The 14,904-nt window shown below is 37.6% G+C and overlaps 3 protein-coding genes across 3 annotated transcripts; 2 read left to right on the top strand and 1 right to left on the bottom strand.

Annotated features, from left to right (window-relative positions):
* The first annotated feature begins 5,646 nt into the window (after nucleotides 1-5,646).
* On the top strand, nucleotides 5,647-6,445 carry LOC123770140 (cuticle protein 7-like). The gene is made up of 2 exons (XM_045761812.2): nucleotides 5,647-5,849; nucleotides 5,961-6,445. The coding sequence occupies exons 1-2, from the start codon at nucleotides 5,661-5,663 to the stop codon at nucleotides 6,411-6,413; spliced, it is 642 nt and encodes a 213-aa protein (XP_045617768.2). The 5' UTR covers nucleotides 5,647-5,660; the 3' UTR covers nucleotides 6,414-6,445.
* A 2,735-nt stretch (nucleotides 6,446-9,180) lies between these two features.
* On the top strand, nucleotides 9,181-10,407 carry LOC123770142 (cuticle protein 7). Its single transcript, XM_045761813.1, has 3 exons — nucleotides 9,181-9,186; nucleotides 9,807-9,911; nucleotides 10,069-10,407. The coding sequence occupies exons 1-3, from the start codon at nucleotides 9,181-9,183 to the stop codon at nucleotides 10,405-10,407; spliced, it is 450 nt and encodes a 149-aa protein (XP_045617769.1).
* A 2,391-nt stretch (nucleotides 10,408-12,798) lies between these two features.
* On the bottom strand, nucleotides 12,799-14,669 carry LOC123770143 (cuticle protein 7-like). The gene is made up of 3 exons (XM_069301142.1): nucleotides 14,650-14,669; nucleotides 13,449-13,523; nucleotides 12,799-13,303 (listed from the first exon to the last, which is right to left on the bottom strand). The coding sequence occupies exons 1-3, from the start codon at nucleotides 14,653-14,655 to the stop codon at nucleotides 12,986-12,988; spliced, it is 399 nt and encodes a 132-aa protein (XP_069157243.1). The 5' UTR covers nucleotides 14,656-14,669; the 3' UTR covers nucleotides 12,799-12,985.
* Between the last annotated feature and the right edge of the window lie 235 nt (nucleotides 14,670-14,904).

Raw genomic sequence — 14,904 nt, 5'->3', positions numbered from 1 at the left:
ATCATTATATTTATAAGACATTAAATTAGGCAAAAGGCATATATAGGCTCAATAGTACAGTAGGCTCCGTTGTCTAATCACAATCGGGAATCCCGTGCGTGACAGAAATGATTGGGCACGTTTCCTTTCACCAAATGCCTTTATTCACCTAGCAGCAAATAGGTACCCGGGAGTTAGTTAATTATTGTGAAGTTGCATCCTGGGGAAGGTCAATAGTTTGACCTTAAGGAGGATCTCGATATAAACCTAACGCACACACAGGCTGACTGTCCCCAGACAAAACTAATTTTGTAGGGTGGACTAAGGATTTTGCACTGACTTCAGTGCCTTCTACAACACGGCAGAGATTAGAGAAAACTGTATGGGAGCTGATCAGACGATATGAAGAAGTAAACAAGTGAAGGCAGTCCCCGTGGCTCAGTGGTAACACACTCGCCATGCGCTTCGCCAGCGATTTGGCCTAGGTTCATATCCTGGCCGGGGAGGATTGACTAGGCGCCAATCCTTAACTATACGCCTCTGTTCACCCAGCAGTGAATGGGTACCTGGTTGTTAAACAATTTTGCGGGACGTATTCCAGAGGAAAATTAAGGACCTGCCAGAAACGCCATTCGTGGTAGTGGCTATACAAGTATGTAAGAACTTGTATATATGAATAAGTTACTATAGGTTAACTATATACTATAGGTTACTAAAATATATAAGGTTACAGTCCACCTTCCCTCTCTCGTATAGCAACTGGAGCTGAAGCACTCACTACTTGCTATTGTGAAGGTCAGGGTCCTTAGTGGTAGCTGGGAGTGGTTTGGTGACCTTGCTAAATGCTGTGGTGAAGTGATTAGTTTCCTTACCTACTGCCTGAATCATCTCTTTCTCTCTCTCTCTCTCTCTCTCTCTCTCTCTCTCTCTCTCTCTCTCTCTCTCTCTCTCTCTCTCTCTCTCTCTCTCTCTCTCTCTCTCTCTCTCTCTCTCTCTCTCTCTCTCTCTCTCTCTCTCTCTCTCTCTCTCTCTCTCTCTCTCTCTCTCTCTCTCTCTCTCTCTCTCTCTCTCTCTCTCTCTCTCTCTCTCTCTCTCTCTCTCTCTCTCTCTCTCTCTCTCTCTCTCTCTCTCTTTCAGGATTATGTGAACACAATGTAAATGTGGATACAATATACATGGACATACTGAGTGAACAGTATATATATATATATATATATATATATATATATATATATATATATATATATATATATATATATATATATATATATCCAGCAGGCAATTATCTAATTGCCTCTATAAAGCTAATTAAATAATAGTTTTTTTCTGTCTTGCGGTACACGTAATACCAAGCAATTTATTATTGCGGTCCGTTGGTGAGGTACAGTGAAACCGGTTTAAGTGAGGGCCGGGGAGTGGGAGTGTTGATGTTTGGGGTGGGAGAGGTTTGGATGTCTGGGTGGGGAGTTCGCGAGAGGGGGGGGGGGGAGTACTTGGGAGAGGGTGGGGTTGGATATTTGGGTGGTTGGGGGGGGGGGGAATTGGAAGGATGGGGGTATGGGTTGTATGGGAATCGAGTGGGGTTTGTGGGAGAGGTGAGACACATTTAATGAGGTTATGAAAATAACTATTAAGGACATGATAACGACATACAAGATTTTAAGTGAAATTTACAAAGTAGACAAAGTAATATTGTCCAAAGCTGATAACATAAAAAAAGAGGAGTCATAACTTAAGACACAAATGACTCACATAGATGTGATAAAAAAAAATTTCAGTGTTAAAGTTGTCGGTAAGTAGATTGGGTTGAATATATAATTGGTGAAGATATATCAAAATATAATTTCAAAATAAATCCCATATGAAATGTGTGGGAGGTGAATGAATGCCTTCAACTAAGCATCTTTGGAAGGTGGAGCAAGGAGTCGAGGCTCTGCCCTGCTAGCACATGTAGGTGAGTACAGAAAGACAATCATAAATTTCGACAGGCAGAGATTGAAGTCGGTGAGATGAAGGAAAGAAACAAAGAATGGTGAAGCGGTCACGTGCAGGTGTTAAATAACTTATTCTAATTATAGGAGCCCCACTTTCGCTACCAATTACTCTACACCCACACACCACACACCCACCCTCACCCACACCCACACACCACACACCCAGCCCTCACCCACACACCACACACCCAGCCCTCACCCACACACCACACACCCACCCTCACCCACACCCACACACCACACACCCAGCCCTCACCCACACACCACACACCCAGCCCTCACCCACACCACCCACCTACCCATCCCGCACCACTATCCACCCATACATCACCCAGCCCCTACCAATCAACAACCCACACATACCCAAACACCTACCCCACACCAACCCACACCTCCTTACCACCGACCCAACTCATTCTAGCACAAACTTCTGGCTAGGATCAGATAACATAATACCTCAAATTGTCATATACAGAATATTTCCTGTTTATCTTCAATCTTAATCATTCATCATCTCATTGTTAAATTTGCAAATCATATTTCATCTATCCAAATTGCTGAAGTCAGTAATTACGTCATAAAGCAACCGAACCCTCACAGCCAGATTACGCTAATGCAACTTTTACCTCAAAAATGATAATATATTTAGTAGTGTCTAATTATTGTGTCATAAAGTAGCTACTTAGGTTTAATGGTTTGGTCTTAATGGTCTCACGGGTATTGTATGGATTTATGATTTATTGTCTCATGGAACTAAGTAGGTTAGGTAAGGTCGGTGTTTTCTATGAATCTTTTTAAGGGTATCTATTATGTTAAGTATGTCACCTATGCACATATTTAATAAGTCAATATTGACTTATTAAATTTGCGAGAACGGGTTGGAGCATTGTTTGGCTTTACGACTTATTGTCGCACCACAATACAGTTGTTCCGACCAATAAGCATGCAGTCTGCTTTTCTGATTTGTCCCTCCGTAAAAAAATGCAACTCTTTTGCACGACCAGAAACGTACTAACCCAAGCAACCCACCTAACCTATCGAGGAAGTGGTATAGAAAACGTCAATATTACTGTGCTTTAATGTGAATAATTCGTTGTAATCTTAATGACTTGGTCGATTGCGTAATAAATGCAATGTATTAGGTGAGAGGACGGTTTGGATCGAGCACCTGGTGCTGATCAGGGCTTGTTTGACCTAATTACTCGAGTTGTGTTGTGGTTCCCAGCTGTCTGTACATTCTCTAGGTGTTTGTGTGTGTGTGTGTGTGTGTGTGTGTGTGTGTGTGTGTGTGTGTGTTTTGAGGACTTTTTAGTTTAATACAATACTTGTCTCAGTTTTTTCTTAGTTACATATAAAAGGGAGTTTTAAAAATGACTTATCTCTGTATTGTTTCCGTTCATGTCCCCTCGCTGTCCCATTTCCCAGTCTGAATATTACTTCCCTGGTTACTTTGTATAATTTCCCTTGGAATCTTGTATGTAGTTATCATGTCTCTCTCTATTATTCCTTATTTTCTCAAGCTTTCCTACTCATTTTCATTCTCGTATTCTTCACTATACATCGCGATCCTCATCTTGATTACATTCAAAATAACAGTTATTTGAAGTCATAAATACTAGAATTGCATGGCAATCTCAGTGATGTCATAGGACCATATATAGTGACATCACACACACCCCGTGATGTCATGAGACAAGGTAGTGACATCACACGCTCAGTGAGATGATTCCCACGTGAGCATTCCCGGAACAAAGACATGATAATTAATCTGGATGCTGTAACAATGATGTCAAATTAATTCAGGTGGTTTAATAGGTCGAAGAGTTCATTAACGATGACACCTTCGGAAAGAGAACGCCTGACAGACACACACAACAGACCTATAGCACTTTATTACTTTTAAGTTGACAGCAATGTTGGAACAATGCTAAAATCCAACGTTGTTCAATGTTAAATACAACGTTTGAACAATGCTAAAATCCAACGTTGTACCAATGTTAAATACAACGTTTGAACAATGCTAAAATCCAACATTGTACCAATGTTAAATACAATGTTGGAACAATGATAAATATAATGTTGGAACAATGATAAATACAATGTTGAATGAACGTTAAACTGCAACGTTGCAACAGTGTTAAAAATACAATATTGTATCAGTGTTATAACCGTTGTGGTTACGACTGATGAGATGTATACAGCTTCTCGTTGTATATGATTCCCGTTATTCGGGACATGAAGCCTGTACTTATGTTTACTGAGGTCCCCCCTAGGCCACCTTCCAACCTTTCTCAAGATGCAACCCCACAACAGTTGTCTATAACTCCAGGGGTTCCAATTTTACTCCTAGGTCTATCCAGAGGTTGATAGGTCTTAATAACCATCCAAAGGTTCATAGAACTTTAATAACCCTCCTGAGGTTGATTCGCACTAAACAAATCATGCTAAAAAAAACCTAATGCATGAAACGTATTAGAGAGGAAACAGAGCCCCTAGAAACACCGCAGTAGATGATGAACCTCAATCATGTACAAAAGCAGTGTATGAGTATCGTCAAGGATGCAGCATTTATTATAGAATAAGTTTTATATAAACATTCACATAGAAGGAAGAAATCAAAGGTTAGAAAATTGAAATTTTAAAATTTTGATTTACCTTGAGGAAATTCTTGTAAATATTCAAAGTTATGGCATAAGATTCACCATAATGGTGATTGAGGTGGACCATATATGAATGAGATAGGACAACAGATTATCAGATCTGATATATGATCACTATATTCAAACTATTGAGGGTGGGATTAACAAGGTGGACAAGCGCAGCCTCTTTAAATTGAGAGAATATTTTTTATGAAAACGATTCAAAGAAATTTAAAGAAATATTCATATTGTGGTTGGATAGTTAACAAGTGGAATGCACTGAAAGAGGAAGTCATGGAAGCCAGCTCTATCCACAACTTCAAGAACAAATATGACAGATAACGCTAACGTTCAGACTGTTTAAATAATAAACATATCAGAAACTTCTTTGTACATCTTAGGTAAAGCAGCATCTTCTCTTCCTTTCACTCTTCTTCCCTCTCTCACCCCTCCCTCTCTCACCCTTCCCCTACCGTCTCCCTCTCTCACCCTCCCCCTCCCTCTCTCACCCTCCCTCCCTCTCTCACCCACTCTTACCTTGGAAGAGGCTGAGTATATAAGTCAGCAACTCTGGTTAACACTTACACTCTCATCACACCAACATGAAGGTGAGTTGCAGTCATTACAGTGAAATATACATCATTGTGGTTCTTCCTAATATTGTTGTGTCATTGTCATTGTGAACGTCAGTTGGCCTATTGTCCAGTTAATATTTACATTGTATAAGCTGACGCATTGTTTATATTGTATTAGCTGATAAATTTATCAATTGTTTACATTGAATTAGCAGAGGTATTGTTTACCTTCAATCCGCTATTGTATTGTTTACACTGTATCAACTGATGAAATTTGTTGACACAATGAATACATCGCATTTTGACGTCAAAATATGATAAATCATTAGCGGCTCACACTCATCCAGGTTTCCTTTGCATGGGTCGCTAAGTTGGGTTCGGTGCTCAAAATATTGGTGGTGTCATAGTTCTGGTTATCACTTGCTGGCTATCATGTTCGTTGTTCCTCTACACAGGTCGTTGTTGCTCTAGCCATGGTGGGTGTGGTGGTGGGTGTCCCGCCCCACTATGGTTACTCCCCCGCCCCGACCTACACGCCCACTCCAACCTACACCCCAGCTCCATCCTACCACCCAGCTCCATCCTACCACCCAACTCCATCCTACCACCCGGTTCCGTCCTACAGGCCAGCTACAACCTACGTCCCAGCTCCGTCTTATGATGTGAGTGATTTGTGAATTATGCCAACTACCTTAGTGATAGAATGCTTTGTTACTCAAATATTATCTGATTATTATATAAACATGTGATTTGATTTTATAATACTTCCACAGTCACCTGCCCAGTACGACTTCAACTACGCCGTGAAGGACGACGCCTCAGGTAATGACTTTGGTCATCAGGAGACCCGTAATGGCTACGACACCAAGGGGTCGTACTACGTGCAGCTTCCCGACGGTCGTGTGCAGCAGGTCACCTACACAGTCAATGGTGACTCTGGCTACGTGGCCGAGGTCACCTACCAGGGAGAGGCCAAGTACCCTCACTACCAACCATCCTACCAGCCTGCTCCATCCTACAAGCCAGCTCCATCCTACAAGCCAGTTCCATCCTACAAGCCAGCTCCATCCTACAAGCCAGCTCCATCTTACAAGCCAGCTTCATCCTACAATCCTGCCCCATTCTATAGACCTACACCATCCTACACTTCTGTTCCATCCTACAATCCTGCTCCAACATACACTCAGATCTCTCCCTACGGACTCTCAGCAACATACATATCCTAACCTGTATATAGCTATTGCCACCTTGTATTAAAATATAAAATATTTTGGGTAAATAAATCATTCTAAATTAAATTCAGTGTATCTATTCCTTTTCTTATAACTTGCCCAACATTTAAACATTAACTGTAGTTAGAGCATCCCGAAACTTTGTAAATTAACTGTGCTTGAACTACTTCAAGCACAGTTAGGAGATTCAGCAGGGATAGTCGATTCTGATTACATTCTGAGCATCAGTTAGTGTGATCTTAGAACAGTCCCAGGAAATAGGGACCTCTGAGTTTTATCCTGATGTTATAGCAATAGCAGAGACAAAAATAAAAAATAAAAAAGTAAATCTTCATTCAAATGCCTCTGAGTAAAATTTGTTATAGTAATTTACTATTTTTTTGATTAACAAGCTTAGGTATACACAACAATGTGCTGCTACCCTATTTTGTATGACCTAGTTTTTTTTTTATCTATATACACTGTGTAATTTTCCATAATTTACTATTAAATTGAAATTTTAATTACTTTTAAAATTTGTAATTAAAATTAAAATGATAAATTTACTATTCAAATTTTACTTATAAATTTATCATTACTTTAATTTACCACAATAATAACTTAATAATTAACAGATTTATTATTAAGTTTCAACAAATTAAAAGTTGATTGTTCTGCACGTTATATTCAACAGATATACCCAGTGTAATGTATACATATAGGTAACTTCGGTCAAATATTGAGTTACTAGCAAGTAAGCATAAATATTCACTTGCTGGTAAGTTAATGTGGCGCATTTAGTAGCCCTCCTGAGGTCGATAAGCCGTAAATAACCTTCCAAATATTGACAAGTTATAATAACCCTACAGAGATTGATAGACCTTAATAACCCTCCATAGACTAATTAATTTTAATAACTCTTCAGAAATTTATAGACCTTAATAACCTTCCAGAGATTGATAGACCTTAATAACCCTCCAGAGATTGATAGAGCTTTATAACCCTCCAGAGATTGATAGATCTTTATAACCCTCCAGAGATTGATAGACCTTAATAACCCTCCAGAGAATGACAGACTTAACTTCATAGAGTAGATAGGCCTTAATAACTTTCTAGAGGTTGATAGGTATTATTAACCCTCCAGATAATAACTCTTTGGAGACTCATGGGCCTTTATAACCCACCGGAGGTTGATTGGGCTTAATAACCCTCCATATGATTATAGGGCTTAATAACGCTCCATTTGTTATGGGATTAAAGTTCAACACATTAAACCCAAACCTGTAGATAACAAAGTGAGGTGCAAATTTAGTGAAATAATGACAGTAATAGTTACTGAAATGTTATTTCTATGCCATAAAAACTTGACTTGATACACAACACAGTGATATCTTATTAACACTGTCACACACTCTCTCAGATGTATTACAATGTCACTACCCTCCCAGGTGTATTATACTGAACTATACTCGCTCTGAACTATATTCGATCATTTCTTAATGACAGACATCACTATGTAGCCATCAATGACATAACCTTCCCAACTCTATCATTAACCGTAGGAGCACCTCAGGGCAGCCTTTCAGGACCTCCCCTATCTCACATATACATCAATGACTTGCCAAATGTCTCTAATTACCTTATATTCATACTGTACCTCGATACTTCATTTATTCAGACCCCAACCCACGCACACTAAATAATATTGCAAGTAACGAATCCTTTCACTATACTACTCACTAATCTATTCCTATTTAACATTGTAGCTGTGCATGGGGTTCAACCACTGCAAATCACCTTAATTAAGCATATCATCACCCAGTAAACATCTGCTGTCAGAACTTTAACAAATTCTGTCTTCAGACAACACACAGCCCCTCTGTTTAAATCCCTACACATGCTGCACATACACTCACCCCAAACACTTCTGCTTTTTACATGTACAAAACCATGTTCCTAAACGATAATCTTGATCTGAAACTTTTCCTTGAAAGATGTAATAGAACCTATGAGCACCACATCAGAAATAAATATCTTTAATATCTTTAGAGTCAGACTAAATTTGTGCGAACACTCAAAGCAAATAAAAGACCCCATTTTATGGAAATCACTCCGTAATAAATTAAAAACAAAATTCCACCCTATACCTTATTCAAAAGTAAAACCAAAAAGTACCTAATTAAGTCCTCATAGTTTCCTACCTTGTGTTTCAAACTCACATTGTATCTTGTGCTACCTACTCACCTAATTTTAGTACTTTAGACATACAACATCACAAGTATAATCAATACAATCCATTTTAATTGTAGCTATTATGTTGAAACCAAACTCTTCTAAAATGTACCTTTTTAATTACACTTTTATCTGTTAGCTTAAGGACCTGAAACACTATGCGTATTAAAGGCTTTGCAAGCATGTAAGAACACCAATGTTATGTACTCTCACAACCCAATATACCTTCTTGTAGTTAAATAATTAAATAAATGCTGTCACCACGCTCCCAGGTGCATTATAGTGTCACCACACTCCCAGGTACATTATACATTCTTTCGTCAAACCTGTTCTTGTGGCCTTGATCTTGACACTCTCCAGAGTCTCTGACGGGTATATAAGAGTAGAGGGAGTGTGGGAAGGAAGTAGACACTCTCAGAAGACTCGTGTGGGTATATAACAGAGTTCAGAGTCTGGGAAGACATTAGACTCTCAGAAGACTCATGTGGGTATATCATTGTTCTGTGAATCTGAGAAAACAGTAGACTCTCTCAGGAGCCTCATCAACATTATGGAGGTGAGACTATTATTATATTCCTTTCATCTTTATTTTAAAAATATATAATACATTATTTTGTGTTTAATCCCTTATCATTAATGATGCTTGGCGAATACCAATCCCAAACTCGACCATATATTTCACAAGTCCATATTTAGTACTGACAAATAATAATAATAATAATAATAATAATAATAATAATAATAATAATAATAATAATAATAATAATAATAATAATCGACATGTACATTTTATGAAGCCACTACTGATGTTCATGTATAAAGAAAAAGTTTAGAAACTTTCGTAAACCTCGCTGTGTATACTTGAATATGTAATTATATTTACATATATGCTGGTAGTTTTGTTGAGCTTAAGAACTCTCATCCTCAAGAGGGTTATTAAGACCACACAAGTGCTCACTAATCAGCAAAATTATTTTAGCCTTAACCATGCTCGAAAATCAATATTAACCTGTGTATAATCACCGTGGAATGGTGCACATTTTTTGTGTATATTTACCAGTATGTTTGTATTTGATTTGGTATTGGATTTAAAGCCTATAATTAATTAAAATATTTATCATTTATTATTTTATTTGGCAAAAGATACACGTAATTATGAGGATTTTGTTGTTATAGGTTGTTCTTGCTGTGGTCTTGGCGGGCATTTCTGTGGTTGGCGCGTCCAATCCTCGATACACCTACTCCTTCACCCCGCCATACACGTCACCAACTTTGTTTAAGGTAAAATGTACATTATAAAAATGTAGAAGATTTTCCTGTATAGTCCAAATATATCACAATTCACTCAAAAAGTAGCATAATTTAAAGTAACTATTATAAACTTCCGTTGCCTTTCTGAGGAATATAAAGTACTATTAAAATTTATACTTTATCTCAGGTCCCCATTCAGTACAACTACGACTTCGCTGTCAGTGACCGAGCGTCTAGCACCCACCTCGGTCACCAGGAGACTCGTAACGGCTACGACACCAAGGGGTCGTATTCCGTGTTGCTCCCCGATGGTCGAGTACAGCAGGTGACCTACACTGTCAACGGTGACTCCGGCTACGTGGCCGAAGTCACCTACTACGGAGATGCGAGATACCCAGCTTACCAGCCTGGGTACAGATCTCTTTCAGTGTACAACCCTATTACAGGATACAAACCTATTCCAGCATACAGACACGTTCCAGCCTTTCCGAAACATTCCAGCCTACAGTCCCCTTACTATGTATAGTTAAATCATATAAATATATGTACAACGAATATAAGCATTAACAGACGGTGTAAAATTGTCTTTGAAAATGAAAGAAGTGTCTTGCGAAGCGCTTCTAGACGTTAGAACATAAATAAAGTGTGAAAATGAACTTTAGAGAGTTAATTTTTCAACTACCTTCGACAGTGAAGTAAAACATAAGAAATATTGAGAAGATTCGTGTTAGAATCATTAATCTTACCCTTTCGGTCATATTCAACAATATATGTTTGCAAGACATATACTAATATTAAAACATATATATCTTTGCTACTACTGTTCCTTAAAATACTAATTTATAACATTAGTAAGTCATTCTCAAATCAATAATGTCTGAGTAGTGTTGAGACATGTTAAATATACTCGATATCAATTACATGGGGATCACCGAAAGTAATTTAACTTTCTATATAATAAATCTTACTATTAAACTTATTTTGAACAGAACTCGAGAAAGGGCCAACAACCTAACGTAACAATCCCAACTATAGCCATTGTAATTATAAATGCAATACATTAGGCTTATGACTACGTATACCAGGCTCTGAATAATTTATAAAAGACTTAGAAGAGGTTAGGCTTAAATTTGTAGTAAAGTTCTTGAAGATATTTTTATTTATGAAGGGTGAATTATCAGGGATATAAATGGCATTAATTGTTCAAATATATTTGCTGAAAAGACATAGGCAGCAATGATTCCTGTTCTTGATATTGTCGTATAAATTATTCAGAATCATCATAGCATAGTTATCTAGCTATGTTATCATAGCATAGTTATCTAGCTATGTTATCATAGCATAGTAAACTATTATCATAGTTTATTAGTAATAAATTAGTTATTATAATTATTTTGAATACGCTAGAGTTGTAATTTTGAGATACTGAATCCACAGACAGATATGTTGGTCCAGCCCGTTCTCCCGAGCGTTCCCAACGTCAAGAAACTAGTATTAAAGTGCCCTAACTTAACCTACTAGAGGACCTACGAACAGAAAACCGGACATTATGTCAATTTAGCAAGCGCTACCATTTCTTAAACACCATTTTTTGGCCTTAGCTAAAGTATACGTCAAACTGCGATGCGCTATTAGAAGAACAGGTTGAACTGGTCTGTGGAACAGATCACGTATACTGTACAGGGTGTAACAAAACTCTGTCGTTATTTTGTAAACATTATTTTCACATGACATTAAATATTTCATTTTTAAATATTTATTTTTTTGCTGATATCCCCTTTCTGTAAAATCAATGGTCAGCTCTTCCAGACCACATACATTTGACAATATAGAAAACGAAATAATTCATGGGGGTATATACACCAAGAGCTATACGGCGCTTCTCTGAATATATTCTCTGTATTTTCTGAATACAGAGAATAGCTTCTCTGAACACTGAGTCTACTTTAGTCCTGGGCTTACCCCAGGAGGAAAGAAATAGCCTTAGCTACTCTATCCTTTTGAGATGTATTTTATTGTGTCAATAAACGAACTTGAAGTATGTTCAGGACTTAAGTATACTTGCTGATTGGTCAGTTAAGTTGTTGTGGTGATCTTAGTATCCCTCCAGAGGTTGACAGGCCTTAAAGCTCAAACCAATCCAACGCCAAGTTATGTGTTTCAGAGCACCTTGACACAATGCCTTGTGTTGCAACCTCAGTACTTTTGTTGAGGTTATGTGAACGGTTGGAAAATTATCTTACTACATTATTATTATTATTATTATTATTATTATTATTATTATTATTATTATTATTATTATTATTATTATTATTATTATTATTATTATTATTATTTTGTTTACCAATTTTCTTAATAATGACATACTTTGGTTCCATATACAATCTTTTATCATCTCTAGTTTCCTTGTAAGGCTATTTCATCACTGTTAATGATCTCAGGTGTAAAGCATTACAGATATATCAAACAGAAGGCGTCGACTAGGACACATGTTCCTGCTATTATACACATATTTGAACTTTGAGCTTTCAAGACATCAAATAGATGACTGTTCACTCAGTGACGGTCACAGATCCCTAAAGAGAAAGGCCTTATCTAAAGAGAAAGGTCCTGTCTAAAGAGAAAGGTCCTGTCTAAAGAGAAAGGTCCTGTCTAAAGAGAAAGGTCCTGTCTAAAGAGAAAGGTCCCTCTAAAGAGAAAGGTCCTGTCTAAAGAGAAAGGTCCCTCTAAAGAGAAAGGTCCTGTCTAAAGAGAAAGGTCCTGTTTAAAGTGTAGGGTCCTGTCTTACAGAATTTGGATTTTTGAATCACAAATCAATATATTGAGCAAGCCAGGAAATTATTAGCAACCCAATATGTCCTTAAGGATTTTTTTTGTACTAAATAAAGGTCGTTTGGATGGAATAATAACATACATGTTGAAAATTTAGGTTTAATAGTAGGATTATATAAGCAAAACTCACAATTAAAGTTCCACGATCACCTTGTAATGCAAATCTAATATCTTGAACTTAACCTTGAAATCATCGATGAATCATTTGAGAATGACATACCAATGTGTAAATGACTGATTGTATAAATCATTGTTGTTATGAAATAAATATTTCAACCATACAGAGGGGTGGTTCTGTAGGCTGGGGCGGGTCGGTAGGTTGGAACAGGCCTGTAGGCTGGGACGGGGGTATAGGCCGGGGCGGGCCTGTATGCCGGGTACTTGGCCTCTCCGTAGTAGGTGACTTCGGCCACGTAGCCAGAGTCACCATTGACAGTGTAGGTGACCTGCTGCACACGACCGTCGGGAAGCTGCACGGAGTACGACCCCTTGGTGTCGTAGCCATCACGATTCTCCTGGTGACCGAAGTTGTTGCCGGAGTAGTCGTCGTTGACGGAGTAGCCGAAGTTGTAGCGTGCAGGAACCTGTGGCTGTTATACATAGCAATTTAGCATTAAAATATATAATTGATAAATATCTACATCAAAGGATGATAAGCGTAAGTGTATTTTGTTTATATAGGAGCTAACATAACTCTGAATATTTATAATAATAGTTCATTAGATTCTTATTTACCTTATTAAAGAATAGGGCTGGGTTGTACTCAGGAGCAGCCATGGCAGCGGCCACGAGGATCAGGGCAAGGATAACCTGTTATCAAAGATATTAAATATAATCTTTTGCATTTCAAACAAATGATATACTCTTAGCAAAATACTACTTAAAATTAATAAGATCTATAATTTTAGATAAAAAATACATGAAATTATTAAACTGAAGTGAAATTATACATGAGTAATTTATTAATTGTTGAAATGTATATTTATTTTAATAAATATTGCAGAACGTCCATCTAAAAGGAATGCTTGTATTATCTATTTTGTGGAACGTACCAATATGTATTGTTGGACCCGAAAAAAATCACGTTTTATATCATTAATTTTACATACTCCGAGAAAAAACTAAAACTTTCTATTCGTGGGTCCATTGGTTAGGTTATATTCGGGAAATTTAGTACATCAATTTGTGGCGGTGTGACAACTGTTGTGACATTGTACAACAATGTACAGACTTTGGGCATATAGAGACGAAGATGAATATCAACGCTTCCCGATAACCCTTCATAACATCTGAAATCGTGCTACTTCCTTCATAGTGAATAATGAATTCGAAAATGAGCTGTACATTGTATAACAATGTACAGACTTTGGGCATATAGAGACGAAGATGAATATCAACGCTTCCCGATAACCCTTCATAACATCTGAAATCGTGCTACTTCCTTCATAGTGAATAATGAATTCGAAAATGAGCTGTACATTGTACAACAATGTACAGACTTTGGGCATATAGAGACGAAGATGAATATCAACGCTTCCCGATAACCCTTCATAACATCTGAAATCGTGCTACTTCCTTCATAGTGAATAATGAATTCGAAAATGAGCTTACTACTGGAAATGCTCTCAGTGTTCCTGAACTAATAAAAGTACTGTCTTGAAAGAAAATTAAAACCAATTCCACTTAGTGAAGAGCATGAATATATGGCATTAAACATTTATAACCCTAAAAATACCTCATTTTATATTATTACACAAAATTTAAAACGGGAATCAACCTTAATATGGCGTTTGTTTAATTGGGCGTTAAGGACATCCCAACAGCTTGCTAACCAGCCAGTAAGTCTACTTTAGACTTTTAACATTGAAACGAAAATAAACTGTGTATACGTCGTGTAGTGAGGATCGCCTCTTGTTTTATAAGTTGCTTTACTTACCTTCATCTTGTGCAGTGGACTTTAGTGTGACTACTGTCTTGGCAGCGTACATCAATACTTATATATACCCACTAAAGACCTTCAGTTATGTCATTATCAAGGCCACATGAACCGGTTTAAAGAGCACAACACAAGTGGGAAAGTCTTACTGGCCGCAGGAACCGGTTTAGGAGGAACAGCTTAGGTGGGAAAGTGTCATTGAGACCAAAATACCGGATGTATTGTGGATTATGTAACCGGAATGACATTTCCCAA

The sequence above is a fragment of the Procambarus clarkii genome, chromosome 45 (genome assembly GCF_040958095.1).
Source record: "Procambarus clarkii isolate CNS0578487 chromosome 45, FALCON_Pclarkii_2.0, whole genome shotgun sequence".
In the NCBI taxonomy this organism is placed as follows: domain Eukaryota; kingdom Metazoa; phylum Arthropoda; class Malacostraca; order Decapoda; family Cambaridae; genus Procambarus; species Procambarus clarkii.
Note: the sequence above shows the minus strand (reverse complement) of the source record. Positions and strands in the feature narration are given on the sequence as shown.

Excerpts from the sequence above, each read along its gene's own strand:
- LOC123770140 (XM_045761812.2), top strand. The coding sequence starts at position 5,661 with ATGGTGGGTGTGGTGGTGGGTGTCCCGCCCCACTATGGTTACTCCCCC. Across the intron at positions 5,850-5,960 it reads TCCCAGCTCCGTCTTATGAT|TCACCTGCCCAGTACGACTT; the intron begins GTGAGTGATTTG and ends ATACTTCCACAG.
- LOC123770142 (XM_045761813.1), top strand. Across the intron at positions 9,912-10,068 it reads CGTCACCAACTTTGTTTAAG|GTCCCCATTCAGTACAACTA; the intron begins GTAAAATGTACA and ends ACTTTATCTCAG.
- LOC123770143 (XM_069301142.1), bottom strand. Across the intron at positions 13,304-13,448 it reads CAGCCCTATTCTTTAATAAG|CCACAGGTTCCTGCACGCTA; the intron begins GTAAATAAGAAT and ends TATGTATAACAG.